The 19340-nt window shown below is 43.6% G+C and overlaps 1 protein-coding gene across 1 annotated transcript; it reads left to right on the top strand.

Annotated features, from left to right (window-relative positions):
* Positions 1–498: 498 nt before the first annotated feature.
* Positions 499–6519, top strand: LOC105311139 (spermatogenesis-associated protein 31C1-like). The gene is made up of 5 exons (XM_023526949.1): positions 499–793; positions 1308–1391; positions 1528–1585; positions 2191–2251; positions 2492–6519. The coding sequence occupies exons 1-5, from the start codon at positions 608–610 to the stop codon at positions 6417–6419; spliced, it is 4317 nt and encodes a 1438-aa protein (XP_023382717.1). The 5' UTR covers positions 499–607; the 3' UTR covers positions 6420–6519.
* Positions 6520–19340: the final 12821 nt, after the last annotated feature.

The following is a 19340-nucleotide window of genomic DNA, read 5'->3' as shown; positions in this document are numbered from 1 at the left end:
GCTTAATTACATATAATTCTTTCATATTTAGATCTTTGAATTTGAATAATACATTTTTAATTTTTTGTATATAGGTCTCTCTGATTGAAAATGTGACAAAACAAACACTATTTAAAATTCACACAACTAAGTAAGTGTAAAAGTTCTGTGTCTGGGTTTATACAAGACAAAAAACTTTATGTGGGGAAGCTGGAGCTGAGGAAATAGCCAAATTTTCCCCAGGAAATAGCCAAATTTTCAGAATCAACTTCAGATTTTCAAGGATTATGGAATTGGTGGGCCTCGAGTCAAGATCTCTAAGGGGCAATGGAACTAGGTGACATCTGGTTTCCACATGAAATTAAGAGAAAATCATCTAAGGTCTCTCTGACAGATTGAGGGTAGAGTGGAATGAGAGATCTAGAAGGCCCAGAAGGGTGCAGAGGTACATGTAGCTGGATGGTGAGAGAAGGGCAGTAGTTCAGCCTCCTCTTCTTCTTGTCCCCTCCCCGCCCTCAGGAACCTTTGTGACTAGGCCACAGCTCTGTGATGTGGGTGGGCCTGGGGTTCTGCTCCCAAGTGAACTTCCAGTGCTCAGTTGCCAGAAGGCAGCAGTGATATTCACATCATGGAAAATCCTCTCTCTTCTCTGAAGAGCATTATTGACACATGGATAAGCCTCAGTTTCACTCCCTGGGTGATTGATACCATCCTCGCCTTCCTGTGTGGACTGGGGCTCTTCCTCCTGTTACTCTTCTGCTTCCAGAGTAATCCATCCATACCACCGCCTAGGAAACATAGAAACATCAGGAAGGTAAGGAACCCTTGGCCCAGACCCAGCAAAGCTGATCTATTTTCTTATTATTTCACCTTTTCTGAATCACCTAGAGGAAATGGTGAGACGGGAATTCTTGGGAATGAATAGAACATCACGTTCTAGGAACAAGCCAGGCCGAGCAGGGGTTAGAGTGAGCACACGGATTTTGATCTGAAGATCTTGGATCAGGAGTCCAGGTGTGGTGGAGGGCTCCAGGGCACAGTCCCAGATGCAGTGACCAATGATCAAGGACTGGATACTAAGTAAGAGTTGGATCTCTACAGAGTGACAGGCCCCTGAGCACTAGTTCACCAACTGCTTTCCCATGGCAGGTGTCTAAGTCGAGCCTCTCCTCTGTTGGGGCTGATCCGAGATCAGTGCCGAGCCACTGAGTGTCTCTGAGCAAAGGCTGGAGTGGGGCTCTGGCCTGGGAAACCAGAGTCCTACCTGACTGAGCTCAGAGGGGCCTGTAGTTCTGAGAATGTGTGTTTTTTTCTTTTTCTTGAGCAAGAAATCCATGGTGGGTCTCATCAAGATTCTTTTTTCCATTCATCCAAGAAGAAAAGCAAAATATTTTATCTGCTTTACAAAAAAGGTAAAAGGGGAAAAATTAGAGAGTCTCATTAATTAAATGTAGAAAGTCACTTTGTTCATGAACACTGAGCTTCTGTAGCTTGTCTAGAGACAGGAGAGTAAGAATGAGTCTAGCTCCTCACATTTTCTTGTCTCAGCATTCGGTGGAGCCAAAGAGGAAGAGAAAGATCAGGAAGAAAAGTAGAGCTTCGAAAGGTGAGTTTCTGCCCCTCAGCCCTGTGCCAAGGGGTTTGCCCCCCACCTGTCTGGTCCCTGAGGGTCCAGGTCCAGGTCTCCAAGGATGCCAGCAGCGGAGCCTGTTTCACAGGAAACAGAGCCATCGGGAAGGCTCTTGGGAAGGAAATTAAAATCCAGATACATCCCAGAATTGTATTCTGAATGAAGCATCTGAGAGCCTGGAAATGGGTGTCACCCAGCAGGGGCATTTGGACTGTCGTAGATCAATAGTATCTGACTGAAAGGTGAGAACCCACCCCCCACCCCTCCGCCAGGTCCACCTTTGAACAAGTTGTTTATCATCACTCAGTTTCCTCTGTAAGGTGCCCCCTGACCTCTTGCTCCCCTATGGGGCAGTTGTGAGGTCCGCAGTGGGTAATAGATGTGGAAGCACTTTGTAAAAGAAAAAGTTTTACCCTTCTTGAGCCTTGTGATCACTGTCAGGAATTGTTATCCTTGACCTGGATGCTTGGGCTCCAGAGATCTCCCTTCAAAGTGTCTCCCCTAAAGGGCCATTACCCTAGCCTCCTGTAAGACCCCTAAGGCCCTGCCTTAACCACATGACCCGGTCTCCTGATTTCCAGCTTGCAGAGATTGCCTGCAAGAACTGGAAGAGGCTCAGAGCCTGATTTCTCTTCTGCAAAGGTAAAGAATCTTCCCCTTCTCTCGGGTCCACCACCCTCTGGGCTGCTGGACACCTCGAACTGACATGGAAGGGAGGGCAATGGGGTATGGGTGTGGCTACAGCCCTGGGGTGACAGACAGCAGGAGCACTGTGGAATAAATGTCGGGGATGGGGAGGACCCTAGGCACCAGGTGCCTACCCTGCAGGATCTCCTGGCCCCACGTGCCCCTGGCTGCAGCTTGTGCCTCCGTGTCCTGCAGCCACCTGGGAAGGCTCCCTGACAAAGGCAGCTTTTGTCAGAGCTCAGGTCAAGAAGCCACTGGTGAGGCGTGCAAAGCAGTTCCTGAGGGAGCCCGCCAGCCCTGTGCAGAGCCTGTGGAAGATGCTGCTTCCGTCATGTCCCCGTTGGCTTCCCCAGCTCCTCCGACTGAACGCCTGCTACCTCTGGCCTCTGCCCTGTCACAAAGTCCTACTACCTCTTCAATTTCTGTTCAATCACGCTCATCCCTGAGTGGCTCTCAGCCACCAGAGCCTTTCTTTCCGCTGGACGACCTTTCACCACAGCCACTTGCACTTTCCCCTTCTACCTCATGCCTCCATGATTCAGAGGCCCACTTTCCACCTCCAACAGCCTCCTCTGCACCACCACTGTCAGACTCCACTATGACACCTCCCCAGTGTGACTTGATGGCACTCCCACTCAGGACCATCCCACAAAGCTCATCTCCACACACACCTTTGTCAGCTTCTCCTGTCGCAGTCCCAGCCATCTCAGGCCTTGACTACTCAAGCTGTTCCATTTTAACCCCGTCTCAGTGGCAGGCAGCTGCCAAAGCCTTGTGCCTCTCAAACTCATCACAGTGCAAATCCCAACAAGAGCACCTGTCCCACCACTCACAAGAGGCCTTGCTCAGGAGAGACTCCACAGACAGAATGGTAGAGGCTGTTAGCCCCTCCTTACTCGAATCCGATGACCAGAATCTCCTGGAGATACAAGTCACAGAGAGAATCAAGATAAAGATTTCGAAGGAAAAAGGCAAAGACAGATTATATCCAAAACAAATGAGCCCAGACTACCACCTGAATTCTTTGGGGAAAATGTTGCCATCACTAGGTGCTGAGCAGGACACCACAATCCCCCAACCCTTCTGGACCGCGAAAGATAAGCCAGAGCAACTGCCTAGTCCTCAGCAGCTCTCATATCCTAAGGTCTTGGGGGACCATCTACAGCAAAAATACAACCAGCTTTTTTGGGGTCTCTCCTCTCTGCACAGCGAATCCCCGGTGGCTACTTCCAGGATCTCTGAGAATTCTTCCACACTACAGTCTCCCTCATTCTTATTCAATGGAATCTCAAATCCCTGCCCAATTCATCTGCAGGCTAAACTACCTCCACTGCTTTCCCATTCCCAGCCCCTGCCCCAGCTGGAGTTCCAACCTCAAGCCTTGATTCCAAGGATGCTGCAATTACAGGCCCCACCTCTGGCTCAGGCCCAGGCCCATTTCCAATCTCCTGTACAAATCCTAGGACCTTCTTCTCCATCCCAGATTAGAGCCTGTGGTGTGTCTTGCCCGACAGCCCGGAATGAGCTAAAATCTCTCACCTCAATTGAGATTCAAAATACAGAATGGCCCTTGTTGCCGAAGCAACTAGAAAGTGGGTGGGCTCCGCCGTCTGTGATCGAAAGATCTCAGGAAGTCTTTAATATCTTCACTCCCAACCTTCCTGAGGACAGCTGGGTGGGCTCCATCCTTCCCGAGAATATTCCAATCAGTCCAGAGCTCCGGAAGCAACTGGAGCAACACCTCCAAAAATGGCTTATCCAAAACCGCTGGGAGCTACCTCGGAAGATACAAGAATCTCTGGAACTAAGGCAGCTTCAGAGCGAATTACCAGGGAAATGTCCGGTAAAGGACAAGCATGGGGCCTCACGGCCCTCTTCCTTCACAGGTGAAAGCAGCAAGGATCCGCAGAAGGTGGGGTTCCAGCTAAAGCAAGACATGAGCAAGGTCCCTAAAAACCTCTCCAGGTCCTCCGAGAGGCCTATAGTGGCATTTCAGGAAGTAGACTCTGAAGGGTCAGAAAATGACTGGATGCTTTTAAGAAAGGACTTGACAAGTGGTTTGCCGAGGAGCTTAGACAAAAATCTAGAAAACATCCCAAAAGGCCATTTAGGCAGGAATTGGGGGCAAACCAGCGAGGGTTTAATCCCCGTGAGTGTGCGTCGATCCTGGCTTGCTGTCAACCATGCTTCTCCCAAGTCCAACGCTCACATGGAAACCAGGAATTTGGGAATCTTAAAGGGTTGGGAACCCTGGGTGAACACCTCCCACAGGGTTTCCTTCCTCGACACAAACACTCAAAAGATGCTGGAAGCACATATGACAAAGTTTTGGGTGAGGCACATGTGGGGCCTGCCCCTCAAGCTCATCAAGTCCATTAATCACTTTACGTTGAAAAAGGTTCAACCCTCACCCACTCTGCAGTTTGCCTTTCGGCCCTCAGCTCCCTGTGTCCCTGGAGACCACTCGATAGTCCAGCTTGCTGAGGTCCTTGGAAAACTTCCTCAGCCCCATCTGGGAGAGAAAGCGATAGGAGAGGAGTCAGTTCCCACCCTGGAGAGGACTCTCCTGGCCCCCTTACCTGTGTGTGAGGAAATCCAGAGGGCTCTGGGACAGATCCCACTTGGTGATGACCATGGGACCACAAAGGCCTCTCTGGCTAGACAGGAGGGCAGGTCGCCACCTCAGGCCATCACACTCACCTGGCAGAGTGGGATTGTGGAGTGGGCCATGAAGGACAGCACAGAGCCCAGTCCAGGTTCAACAATGTCCAGGAACGAGCCAGGAGGGAAGAGTGGTCTACATGCCTCACGAGACCCCAGCCATCAGGTAACAGTGCCAGAGATGAACATAGGACCCCAATCTTTGAGGGCCAAGGAAGCCAGGGAGGCAGGGAAGGCCACATTGTCCCCTGCTTTTCAACCAGAGTCTAGAGACATCTTGGGAACCAATGTGCTGACAAAGTCCCAAAACAAAAATGCACATTTGGGTAGTTTAGAGGCTCCAGGGACCAGTAAAAGTCCCCTATACCCTAGAATGACTGTTCTCCAAGATCCAGGAGAGCCACGCCTTAACACAGAGATGGTTAGTGAGTTTAAGTCCAACGTAAAGGTACAGTCAGAGAACCTGCCACACGAGTGTCCCAGACACAAGCCCCTTGCTACTGACAACTTGGCCTCTCAGGTGCCTCAGTGCCATCCCCAGGGAGTGCCCAATGGAAACAAGCTAGTTTTCCAGATGCTGTGTGGCCTCAAGGCAGCCTCAAGCAGCAGTCCAGAGCAGCAGGAGCCCAGGACCAAAAGATATCAAGGCTTTTGGAAGAATCAGAGCGAGATGTTTGTCCCTACTTATGAGAGAGAGGACTGCAGGTGGCCCAACCCAGGAGAGCATGCAGAAAAGCTCGAGAAATTGGGGACCTGTCAAGACAGGAGTATGAGTTCCTCTGCCCAAGCCAGAAAAACTGTAGGCTCTGTTGGGAAGAAATACCTCCAGCTGCTGCCAGAGAAAAAACAAAGTGTTTTACAAAGCTTCTTCAAAAGAAAAATGAGGATTTTCCCCCATAAAAAATTCCAAGGTCAAGATGCTTTGCAAAAGTGCAAGCCCAAATCAGCCACTGCCCAGAGCCAACAGTCAGTCAAAAGCAGATCAATTCTGGATAGCGAGAATGTGGAGGCTCAGGAGCTCATGACAGCTGTGGGACAGATTCTAGAGAAGAAAATGGCCATTCACCATGGACTTCATGCCACGAAGTTAAAGGAGCACAAACGGGAACACCCAGCCCCAGTATGTGTGTGTGTCTGCTGCCTTCCTTACTCCACAGAGCAAGCGAGAATGATGAATTACACCCCTCACAGTCAGCAGGCTGACTCCAAAGACCAAAATTGTTCTATCAGGGAAAAGCAAGTCAGACCTGGGAAGTCCTTGAAAAGTGTCAGATTCGATGATGAGCAGCTGGAAGTGAGTCGCACCCCCTCCCTGGCCCCCAAGAAAACACTGTCTCCAGTCAGTGCCTGCCAGTATAGGCCAAGGATGCCGTGCACGCCAGGCCACCAACCACACTGCCCATGGCATTATCTTTTTCGAGGAAGGGTCTTGCCTGGTCCATGCTTCACTAGCCTTTTCTAGTAGGCAAATATGTCTCCAAGAAAAAAAAAATTAGTCCATATAGAAAAACGTTTTTCTCATTAGCATATTCAAAATATTTACTTTTCCCCAATATATGTTTTTTTTTTTTTCTCATAAAAGGGTGGTGTAGTGACTTCTTGTGCTTGCTAGGTGTGTGCTTTGGCCTCGAGAAGAAAGGGGCATGGAGGGAGGCTGATCGTGGCATTGCGAGCTTACTCCTTATCCGAAGTCCCTTCATTGCCCCTGATATTTTCACAATACTTTCATTACTCAAACAACAAAAACTACTCTAAAACAAGATGAAAAAAACCCATAAAAACTCCACTCGAGGATCTGGTTCAACTCATCTTTCTCCTGCTTCCACTCAGCTTTGAAATCGTGCAGCTGTAGGAAATAGGTTTACAGGGGCCTCACAGGGTTGGACATTCCCACTCAGGCTCCAAGAATTGTCAGGAAGTTTTGGGGTGGGGAGCTCCTGGGCCCTGAGTTCAGAAGCAAGAGAAATCTTGCCCCTGGATCTCTTGGGCCCTAAAGGCTCCTTCAGGTCCCTTCTCACTCTAATGAAGGCTGCGATGGGGATGGCCTTGTGAACCCCTCTCAGCTTAGCCTGAATAAAATGTACAGCTCGCCCTCCTCCACCTCTGCCTTTCCCACATGTAGAGACCAGACAGATGGCACTTCCTGCTTTGCGTGTGCGTAGGTGTGAGCCTCAGGGAGGATGATGATGAGGGCTGTGTTCACTCCTGCCACAAATGAGTGAATGGTCATGGTCACTGGTGACCTGCCTTTCCCTCTATTAACCCCAGGGGAGGAATTCTGGATGAATAGAACAGTGTGTGACTGTATGTGGGTAACTATCTGACAGTCGGATACCGTGAAATTTGGGTGGGATGTGGGTGAAGAATTGAAAAGGTTGGATCCAAGAAAGGAGGCAAAGTGACACAGAGTGTCCATAAATACGCAGCGACCGAGAAGCCCTGATGTCCCATCATCATCTACAGGTATGGGAGGAGGGAAGGGGAAAGGGCCCCAACCTCTGTCTCCACCTTCTTCAGCTCTGAGATCACAGATATAAAGAAGCCACCTCTAGGGCCAAATCTGCAGAATTAAAGCAAGTCAGGAATGGTTAATTGTCTCCACAATACAGTTTCTAAGCTTGCACATCCTTGCCTCCTGAATTCTAGAAAAGATGACTTAACAACAGGTGGAAAAGCCAGGACTAGAGAACTCAGTGTCACTCCCAGTCTGGTGACCTTTACATAAACACATGGCCCAAGGTCTGCTCCAGGGGAGAGTTGGGGACTTAAAAGGATGAGAGACTGGCCTGCCATCACGTAATAATTCTTATGTGATTCTAGCCTTGCTTATCCCAGAGCCCTGCAGGAGACGAAGACACCACACAGGATTTATCACACGGGAGCGCAGAAGTGACCTGTCCACAATGGGTGGTGCAGTCCAGGATTGGTCCTCGGCGTGGCCTGCTCCTAGTGTCGCTTGCCTCCTCTCTGGCCCCAAACCACACAGAAAAAAGGGAGACCAGGAACAATCTTTCTAGAGTGATTCTGCACTTTGTGCCACACTTGGCACACAGGGGGCCCAGCTCGGGTGTCCTTGCAGTGGTGGAGAGTCCTGTTCTAGAACAACCCTGATCTGATGACAGCAGGAATGGTCCTGCTCCCACACCTGTCAGGACCCCAACATGTGGGACCAGGACCAGGGTTGAGGGGTGCAGGAGCATAGGCATTCTCATGACACAGGATCTTCCTGGAGCTAGTTCCTGCTTCTGGGATCCTGAGCAGCCACCAGGCTGGGCACAGCAGTGCAGCCTGGACCTGTGGAAGGGTGGGACCCAGGGCAGGAAGTGCCCCAGGTCTTCGAGTGCTTGGGAGAGGGTGTCACACAGCTGAGACCTTGAGCCTGGCTGTGCTCATGGGTCGTCTCAGGCACCGAATGGTGAATTCTGAGAGTCGGGGGGGAGCTGGACATGCACCCCATGCTCCTGTCAGCATAAGTACCAGAGTGACTGGGATGCTGACGGAAGCAGCAGCAGGAAGGGGCAAGTCCCACTGCTCATCTGTTGTTGCTGTCTTTCATAAGGCACAGTAAGGCCAGCTATAGAGGGACCCACACAGGGACCTCTCACATAGAGATGACACACACAGACACCTCCTAACAGAGACCAGTCACACAGAGACCTAACCCCAGACACCTCCCAAAAGAGAACTCTTCACACTGAGGCCTCACAGAGATGCCTCACAACAGACATGTCACAGAGCCACACAACACAGACTTCACAAAGGTACCTCCTAACAGACACCTCTCACAGACACCTTCCAGAGAGACCTCTTGTTGTCCTACAGAGACTTCATAATAAGACCTCCACACAGATTTCACAGACATCCCACAGAGACCACCCATATAGACTTCACCCAGAAACAACACACAGACAGCACATGTGGCCTCACGGAAACCACCTGAGCACCACCCACTGACAATTCCTTCTTAGTGAATGCGCAACTCAGACAACTGACAGCAAAGAGAGGTATTACTTGTGTCCCCTTGAGATCCTCGAGACACTCTGACATTGTCAGGTCAGCATCATACTAAATGGTGTTCTCTACTTGGAGAAATGCTTGGGAATTTTTGTTCTTTTGTAATGTCATTGCCTCAACAAAAAAATAACAAATTCCACATGTAGATTTGCAAAATTAATTATTCTTCAGGTTTTCAGTAGCTTGACCTTCAGAATTCAACATACGGTACATCAAAGACTTTACATGAGGAATAAAACTTCTGTCATTGTCCTGATTGAGCTGAAGACCATTAAAATCTTAGAAACCTCAGGGAAAAACAAAAGCCTTTACTGTGAAGTTGGCTTCAGTAAACATCAAGTAAGATTAGACTAAAATCTTGTATATTGGTAACTTACATTTTTGAATACATACTGAGTTTGTGTCATAATTTTTTTCTGTGGAAATGTATCAGTTTCAGAATTGAAGATAAAATCTACCTAGAACTAATATAACAAAACTACATTTTATATGTAATATTGTTTTATAGAAAATATATAAGAAAACACTTGCTGTGCACAAATTCACTGAGGAATGTGAAGTTTTAAAGATGGAAGAATGACATCACCAGTATATGTTTGTGGCCAGTTTCTGAGCTATGTGGTACATTTATATGCACCTATGTAATGGAGAACTCATTGTTGAATCTCATAGTCCATCAAAGAATTCACACAGGAGAAAAACCCTATGAATGTAATGAATGTGGGAAAACCTTCTCCCAGAAATCAAACCTCAGTAGACATCAGAGAGCCAGTTTCTGAGCTATGTGGTACATTTATATGAATCTTTGTAATGGAGAACTCTGGATCTGTTCACTTTCTGTTTTTGAGTGACAATCTCTATCCTTCCTCTGTTGGTGTCCTTCAACTTAATGCTGTTAGATTTTTCCCTGCCTGCTATGTCAGAATGTTGATCTAGCCCTGTTTCTAGGATCTTGTAGATCCATGAGATTTCTCAAGGCTGTGTGTGTAGGTGGAGGGTGGGTAAGGGTGGGAGGGAGGTGGATGCTGATTTTTTAATTTAAAGTTTTCAATTACAATTTTTATTCACTATTTTGTATTTCAGGTGTACAGCATAGTGGTTTGACATTTATATATTATTTATGAAGTGATCCCCAGGTGTTGGTTCTTACATGTTCTTTTGGCTTTCATTTTATGCCATTCTAATGGTTCGTTTTTCACCGAGTAATTAAAAAGCGAGTCTTCCTAGCAGTCTTGGATGCATGTAACCTGAGCATCCAATCTGGGACCTTTTCCTTAACTCCATGATGCTTGCTCACACTGCAGCATTGCAAACCAGTTAATTTTACCTTGCTTGGATAGCAGGTTTTAGAATTGGAATAAAATCAATGCTACTTTCATGTCCAGTACCACATAGTATTGAAAAGTACTCACTTTTGGGGGAAACAGTATAGTATAGTCTTAGCCAGGAAAATATTTGGTCAGTCGCTTGTCATTTCAGGATGTGGTTTGGTCAGCACAGAGAAGGACATAAATGGGATTCTCATTTTTAAACCTGGACCACTAAAAGTTTCTCTCAATCCTGGCAAATTGCTTTCTGCAAGTATGATCTGGTAGATTGAGTATGTGGACAATATGTCAGTCGATTCCCACGAGTAAGTTTTCCGTTCCCCATCTCCTTTCGATACGGCATGAGGGAAAATGATGGTATATCTTTAGCATTAATTGGAAGACAGGTATTTCTTCGACAGTGGCTTATTATCACTTAACTTAGTGGCATCACTGCCAAAGAAAAGAGCCAGGAGTAAGAACCCACCATTGGATGAAGGCTGTATCATAGTACCACTAGGACTAGCGCACCAGAGACTGGATCAGCACTCTTGGCAGGAGAATTCAAGTAGCTATGGGAATGTTTACTCCTCATTCTGACAGCTTAATGCAATGTGAGCTTACTGCACTGTACCAAAAGGGAAATGAAAGTCAAAAAGCATCTTTTTCTACATGCTTGATTTTTTCAGGAAACTTGACTTATAGAAAACCAAAGAAAATTATCTAACTTGGAATACTTTAAAATTTAAAAAAAAAAAAATTAACTTCAGTTTAGAATTGTTGTAGATATAAAGAAAAGTTACAATGGTAATTCCTATATACTCCTCACACAGTTCCCCTTCTTAACATCTTTTATACCTCTGGTGCATTTGCCATAAGTAACTTTGATACATTATTAACTAAACACATTATTTTTCTGATTTCACTAGTTTTTCTCTAGTGTTTTTGTATTCCAGGATTTCATCCTGGATACCACATTACATTGAATTGTCATGGCTTCTTAGCTTCTACTGGTCCGTGACAATTTCTCATACCTTCCATGGTTTTGATTACCCAGACAGTTTTGAGGAGTCTTTGTCAAGTATTTTGTAGAATATCTCTCAATATGGGTTTCTATTATCTTTTTTATGATTGCACTGGTGTTACAGGGTTTTTGTAGGAAGACCACAGAATGAAGCTATTCTCATCCTATCAGTAGTATATGATGTCAATGTGAATGATCACTGATAATGCTAAACTTGATCACTTGGTTGGAGTAGTGTCCCTCAACTTAAAAGCAGGTAAAGCACCGTGCTTGCTACTTGGTAAAGATTTCTTTTATAAATTGTTTATCAAATTGTACATAAAATAAGATCAGATTTTTTACATGTTTCTGATTTTAATGTTGGAAAAAATATAAATAGAAAATAACAACACCCAGAATTTAAAAATAGCCTCAAGCCGATCCAGTTCAGAGTCCAAATTTTTGGTTTTTAGTGTTTATTAGAATATGAATGAATCGTTGCCCTTTTCTTTGTTCCCCAGGATTTAACTTTAGGATTTTATTTATCTTCACATCTCATTAGGAGAGAGGTATCCAATTCATAATACCTCTTAATCTTGGAGTTTAGAGCTTGAGTAAGGAAAGGATTGACAGAAATTTGTTTGCATTTTATGAGCCAATCAGCCCAGAGTTGATTATGTTAATGCAGAAAATGGAAGCAATACAAAAATGACCAGCCATGATAACTAAGAAATCTATGATGGTAGGAGAAATAAATCAGTCTTAAGAGCTAGATGGGGTATCAAAAGCCAAATGCCTGCATAGAGTTTTTTAAAAGCATTGATAAATTTATGGTACTAATAAGATTTTAAAAGAATGGCTATGTTATCATTAGTTTGGGACATATGGGCCACTGGCAGTTGACATAATGAGATGGATACATATAAGATTATGAGCTGATGGTCACTCCCAGATATTAGTGTAATAGTGAAACTATGGAAGGGTTCTAAAGCAGCAAGAATTCCTAGTGAAGCAAGAATACATGAGCATATGTTATTACACACATACAATGCATATCATCAGACTTAAGTGTGGATGAAAATCTAATAGGAACTCATAAAATAACACCTCTGGGAGAGAACAAAGTTAATTGGAAGAAATGTGGCAAGCAGTTCTATTGATAAACAACGTGTTTCCAAACAGGCATGCATTTATCATAGAGGATAATAACCTGGGCTTCTGATCAAGATGGTGGAGTAGGTAAATGCTATGCTTTCCTCTTCTCACAACCACACCAAAATTACAACTAAACTGCAGAACAGTCATCATGGGGAGTTGCCTGAAGTCTAGCTGAACAGAAGTCTTTCAATTGGAAACATACAGAAAAGGCTACCTTGAGACTGGTAGTAAGGGTGGAGATATAGACCGGGCTGGTCGCACATTTGTGTGTGGCAGTTGAGAATTGGGAGGGATATCTCAGCTATGGAGGTCCCCTGAGAGGAGCATGAGGTCCTGGCCCCACACTGGGCTTCCCAGCCTAGGGTTCCAGTGCCAAGAAGAGAAGTCCTCATGTTTTCTGACTGTGAACACCAGTGAAGATTGTAGCTGAATGAAATAGAAGGTGAATGGAGTCATAGACATTCCTTTTAAGAGGCTTTGCTTGCAGAACTTATTTGCTAATGGACTCTGCATCAGCTCCAAGTCTGGGGCAGCAGATCGAAAGGCTCCAGGGACATAAGGAGAGGAAATGAGGTATCTAGCTTCAGTGAGGGGGCCAGAGGGACAGCTTTCTCAAGGCAGAAGTGCTGGTGGAGGCAACTATTTCTTCAGTGAGTCCTACCCATACCTGGTATGCACTTGCAGGTAGCCATTATGACTGAATTTCCATCAGTTTGGCTAACACTGGTCGATCCGCCCTGGTGATATCCTGATACCCTGCCTCACTGAACTTGCAGTCCCACTGAGCCACTTCCAGTAGCTTTTCCATACAAACGGCCTGCCTTGGTTCATGCTTCAGACTTTCCTAAAACTTCTCAAAGGATCTCAAAACCCAAACAGTATCTGGCCTCAGTGTACCTTGTAATTCTTGATGAACAGACCTAAGTCTGGCGTTAGCAGCGCCTGCCTGGTTCATGGCTTGGCCACTTGATGTGCCCCTAAGCCTCGTGTGGGTGGTAGCCACCTACAAATTGCTTGGTTACTCTTGGCAGGTGGCCCTGGGTAGGGCATCGGCTACAGCTGAATGTGTCCTGCAGCTAGGCCTCGTGCAGCAGGCCACAGGGCCGGCACACCCAAGGGCTGGCTGTGGACCGAGTCTGAGCAGCACTTGGGGCTGCATCTGAACACAACACACATAATGGGCGGACCGGGTAGGCACTAGAGCCCTGGTAAAACAAATCCTTCTATGTGGGGTCAGCCCCACACCGGCCAGTTCTCACAATGAATCAGCCTAAGGATCAATCCCTCTCAGTGATGTGCAAACAACAACCAAGGCTCACATACAATAAGAGACACACACAATCCATAGCTCACATACAATAAGAGACACACACAATCCATAGAAGGCACACAGCTGGAGCATCTGGCTCAGGTGACCAGGGAAGACTGTGCCACTGGGCCCCACACGACACTTACTGTACAAGACCACTCTACTAAGACTAGGAGAAATAGCAGCCCTATCCAGTACATAGAAGGAAACACAGAGAAACAGCTGAAATGGAAAGACAAGCGTCCCAAATGAAAGAACACAATAAAGCTCCAGAAAAAAAAATGGTGACACAATCTAACATGCAGAATTCAAAACACTGGTTTTAATGATGCTTATTGAACTTAGAGAAAAGAATAGATGAATTCTGTGAGAACTTTAACAAAGAGATACAATATAAAAATGGAGATAGAAAACATAAAAACCAGTCAGAAATGAAGACTACAATAACTGAAATGAAGAATTCCTTAGGAGGAATCAACAATAGACTGGATGAGGCAGAGGACGGAATCAGCGATTTAGAAGATAAGGTAACATAAAACACCAAATTAGAACAGCAGCAAGAAGAGAATCCAAAATGGTATTTTAAGGGCTCTCTGGGACAAGACCAAGTGTACCAAATATCGCATCATAGAGGTACCAGAAGGAGAAGAGAGAGAGCAAGATTTGAAAACCTATTTGAAGAAATAATGATGGAAAACGTTCCTAACCTGGTGAAAGAAATAGCTATAAAAGCCCAGAAAGCACAGGGAGTACCAAAGAAGATGAACCCAAAGAGACCCACACCAAGGAACATCATCATTAAAATACCAAAGGCTAAAAATGAAGACAGAATTTTCAAAGCAGCAGAGAAAGCAATTAGTTCCCTACAAGCGAACTCTCATAAGACTGTCAGCTGATTTCTCAACAGAAACTCTGCAGGCCAGAAGGCATTGGTACAAAATACTCAAATTGATGAAAAGCAAGGACCTATAGCCAAGATTACCCAGCCAAGCTATCATTTAAAATCAAATGACAGATCAAGAGCTTACCAGACAAGAAAAAGCTAAAGGGGTTCATCACCACCAAGCCAGTATTATAGGAAATGTTGGAGGGACCTCTTTAAGAAGAAGAAAAAATATTAAAAATATAAATAAAATAGCAATAACTACATTATCTATCAACAATTACTTTCAGTGTAAATGGATTAAATGCTCCAATCGAAAAATAGGGTGGCTGAATAAGAAAACAAGACCCTTACATATGCTGCTTACAAGACACTTCAAATTGAAAGACATACACATACTGAAAGTAAAAGGATGGAAAAAGATATTTCAGGAAAATGGAAACAAACAAAAGCTAGAGTGGCAATACTTATACCAGACAGAGTAGACTTTAAAACAAAGGCTATATAACAAGAGACAAAGAAGGACCTAGTAATCCTACTTCTGGGTATTTATCCAAACACACCCAAAAGACTACTTTGAAGGGACACGTAAATCCATATGTTCTTGAAGCATTATTTACAATAGCCAAGATATGGAGGTAACCTGGGTGTCTATCAATAGATGAATGGATCAAGAAGAGGTGGTACATATATACAATGGAATATTAATCGGCTATTAAAAAAGAATGAAATCTTGCCACCTGAAACAACATAGATGTACCTAGAAGGTATTTCACTGAGTGGAGTAAGTGAGACAGAGAGACATGCCATATGGTTTCACTGACATGTGGATCTAAAGAACAAAACATTTTGATGGTTGCCAGATGGGAGGGAGTTTGGGGGTGGGGTTGAAAAGGGGAAAGGATTAAAAAGTACAAATTGTTAGTTACAAAATAGTCATGGGGATCTAAAGTGAAGCCTAAGGAATATAGTAAGTAATATTGTAATAACTATATACGGTATCAGATGGATACTAGATTTTTGGAGTGATCACTTAGTAAGTTATATAAGTGTCTAATCACCATGTTATACACTTGAAACTAATATAATATTGTAAGCCAACCGTAGTTGAAAAAAAAGTTATTTTTAAAAAACAGCATAGGTAGAATGTAATCATGTCTCTATCATGATAAACAGGAATAAGACTTTATTGTTAGACTGCTCAGGAAAACATAACATTATTGGTGGCTAGAGAGCACAGCAAATCCCAGAGAAATAGAAAGCAACAAGTACACTGAGAAAATTGGCACAGAAAATAAGGGAAGCAACGAAAGAGATCACTGAATGAATAGCATTAAAAAAAAAAAAGAACTAGGTTATGCACGTCTTATAGATACATAATTCGTTAGAAAGAAAAAGGTTACACATAAGAAAGTGCTTCAAGGTCTGAAACTATAGAACTGCCACATTCCAAATAATGTGGTGCACTAACAGTGACAGTTAAATAAGGTTAAATTGCTAAAGACTCAAAGTATCCCAAAGGGTAATAATTACAAATCTACAATTTTTTAAGGAAAAAAGGTACATTGCATCACTGTCAAAGGTTGCTTCACAGCAAGGGGTTTGGATGAGGGCCAGGCATGAGCTCCCATTTTCCTCTATTGTACAGACATGTGCACAGAGTACCCCAGAAGCCAAAACTTGATTCACTGCTGAGATTTCTTATACTGTGCTGGATACACAGACATATTCTTGCCATGTAACCAGCCCCATCAGAAGTCTCTGAAGGTCACATGAGAACTGGTGTAAATTATCAGCATTGTTATCAAACACTGCTGATAAGCTGTTAAAACCTGCCCCCAAACAGCTTGGTTCCATGGTTACAAAGCAACACTATTAGTCAATGTATTTCATTTCTTGAGTAACAAATAGTGATATACAGATACGTTAGCTCAGGCCTATTCCAGGTCCAATGGACTTAACCTTCACAGCATATGTCACCCTCATGATTTTTAGTCAAAGCCTTTTACAAAAAAAAAACCCATTACTTTGGTTTGATAGCAGTCATTTGCCTTTCAATAGATCATCAAAGTACACATACAGATTTTGAAGAGTTGTAATAATCAGTGAAGGATTGTATAATTTAAAACCATCCTAGAACACGGGCACAAATTGTCTCATATTTTCATAATTTTACACTTTTCCTCTTTTCTTTTTGGCTTCCCTGACCTATAGTTGTCTACACTTTATAGTATATATCTGTTGAATAATTAAGAATCCTAATGAATTTGTGAAGATTTAAGTCTAAATCTTTAGACCTAGTTCTATTCCATATACATAATGTTTTGTGAAATGAGAACCATACAAGACAACCACATTGGTATCATTCCATAGTCATTGGGCTCTGATCTGCTCATTGATTGGGGGGGTGGAGGGGACATGGATCAATCCTAGAAATATGCATATTAGCCTGCCCATTGCATAGCTCCTTCATTTCTTTAAAAGTAGAGGAAGTTTTGGCAGTCTTTTGCCCAAAAAGCATCTGAGTCTAAGTTAATAGGGCATTTTTCACTTGTTCTAAGCCTCTCTTAAGGCATCAATGTTATTTTAGATTATTTGCTTTTATAACAACAATTTATTGGTTCCTCTCCACCCAGCAACAATCTCACATTGCCCTCAATTACCATTAATTTTAAAATCAGTCTTCCCCCTTGATGTCAGTGATAGTGATGGTAGCAAGATGAAATGACCAGGGCTTCCTCTTTGGGCCATTTCCAGTCACATAGGGTTGTGTTGGATAAGTATAGAGAAACATGGCAATCCCACCCACAATGCAACAGAATATTTGAAAAGTCAGGCCTAACTTGATGAAATATGGAGAGATTATCCATCCCATCAATCTTTTTGAAATTCTTGCCATTAGTCAAAGTAATACACAAAGTTTGGTTTTGGAAGGTTCTAGACTCTTGGATCTTAATTTTAGCCCCATCATAAGGACTTCCAAATCTGATATTGAAATAGAAAATTGTTGTGAGGTAGGGATGAGTTATATGTGATATCCTTTTTCATCTCCTGTGCAATAGACTGAATGTGTCGCCCCCCAAAATCTACATTTTGAAGCCCTATTCTCCAATGTGATGGTATTTGAAGTGCGGGACCTTTGAATATTTATAATAATGAGCATTTATTAAACACGTATAAAACAGACTTTATACAAGGTACTGGGAATATATTCTGCCCATGTGGACCTTATAACCTTCCTGGAAAAACAGTATCCATGTATGTTCTGGCTGTTGCTGTGAAAGATATAGTACTCTCAAATTTAATAGGATTTGTTATATTTTAGCACAACAATAATGGAATTAAATTAGAAGCTGTTAACAGAAAGATCGCTAGAATTTTCTCACATACTTGAAGACCAAGTAAAACAGGTATAAACAACTCATGGGTTGGAATAGAGCCAAACAAAATATATTTTGACCTGAATGAAAATGAAAAAGCATTTCAGGATTAGTGGGAGCTGCTTCATTGAGTACGTAGAGGGATATTTATAGCACTAACAGATAATGTTAGAAAATAAGATTTCATTTTTTAACTTATTTTTATCTTTAGTTTTAAAACATTTTTATTATGATGACATTGGTTAACAAAATCCAGTAAGTTTCAGCTGTACATTTTAGCAGTAAGGCATATATATATATTACATTGTGTGTTCACTGCCCATAGTTAGATTTCTTTCTGTCGCCACATATTTGACCCCTTTTACCCTATTTACCTTCCCCCCTCCCACCTCCCCTCTGGTAAACACTAGTCCATTGTCCATGTGTCTCTGTTTGTTTGTCCTGTTCATTTGCTCCTTTTAGGTTTATATCCCACATGTAAGTGATATCATGTGATTTTCAGCTTTTTCTGTCTGGCTTATTTTGCTTAGCATGATAATCTCGAGGTCCATCTATGTTGTTGCAAATGGCAATATTTCATCTCTTCTTATGGCTGAGTAATATCCCATTGTAGATATGTACCACCACTTCTTTATCCAGTCATCTATCGTAGGACATTTTGGTTGCTTCCATGTCCTGACCACTGTGAATAATGCTGCTATGAATATCGGTGTGCAAATATCTTTTCGGATGCAAGATTTGAAGTCTTTGGGGTAAATGCCCAGCAGAGGGATTGCTCGGTCATATGGTAGATCAATTCTTAGTTTTTTGAAGAACCTCCATACTGTTTTCCATAGTGGTTGTACCAATTTGCAGTCCCACCACCAGTGTATGAGAGTTCCTTTTTCTCTGCATCCTCTCTAACACTTGTTATTACTTGGCCTGTTGATAACAGCTATTCTACCAGGTGTGAGATGGTATCTCATTGTGGTTTTGATTTGCATGTCCCTAATAGCTAGCGATGTTGAGCAGTTTTTGGTATGTGTGTTGGCCATTTGTATATCTTCTTGGGAGAAGTACCTGTTCAAGCCCTGTGCCCATTTTTTTGATTGGACTGTTTTTGTTGTTGTTGTTGTAATCGAGTCGTATGAATTCTTTGCATATTTAGGATATTAGGCCCTTATTGGAGGGATTGCTTGCAAATATATTTTCCCATTTGGATGATTGTCTCTTTATCTTGTTGACGGTTTCATTTGCTGTGCAGAAGCTTTATAGTTTGATATAGTCTCATTCATTTATTTTTGCTTTTACTTTCCTTGCCTTTGAGGTCAAATTCATGAAATCTTCTCT

The sequence above is a fragment of the Pteropus vampyrus genome, unplaced genomic scaffold (assembly GCF_000151845.1).
Source record: "Pteropus vampyrus isolate Shadow unplaced genomic scaffold, Pvam_2.0 Scaffold1000000569, whole genome shotgun sequence".
NCBI lineage: Eukaryota > Metazoa > Chordata > Mammalia > Chiroptera > Pteropodidae > Pteropus > Pteropus vampyrus.
The sequence above is the reverse complement of the archived record's forward strand: the minus strand, read 5'-3'. Positions and strand labels throughout refer to the sequence as shown.

Excerpts from the sequence above, each read along its gene's own strand:
- LOC105311139 (XM_023526949.1), top strand. The coding sequence starts at position 608 with ATGGAAAATCCTCTCTCTTCTCTGAAGAGCATTATTGACACATGGATA. Across the intron at positions 794-1,307 it reads AACATAGAAACATCAGGAAG|AAATCCATGGTGGGTCTCAT; the intron begins GTAAGGAACCCT and ends TTCTTGAGCAAG. Across the intron at positions 1,392-1,527 it reads TTATCTGCTTTACAAAAAAG|CATTCGGTGGAGCCAAAGAG; the intron begins GTAAAAGGGGAA and ends TTCTTGTCTCAG.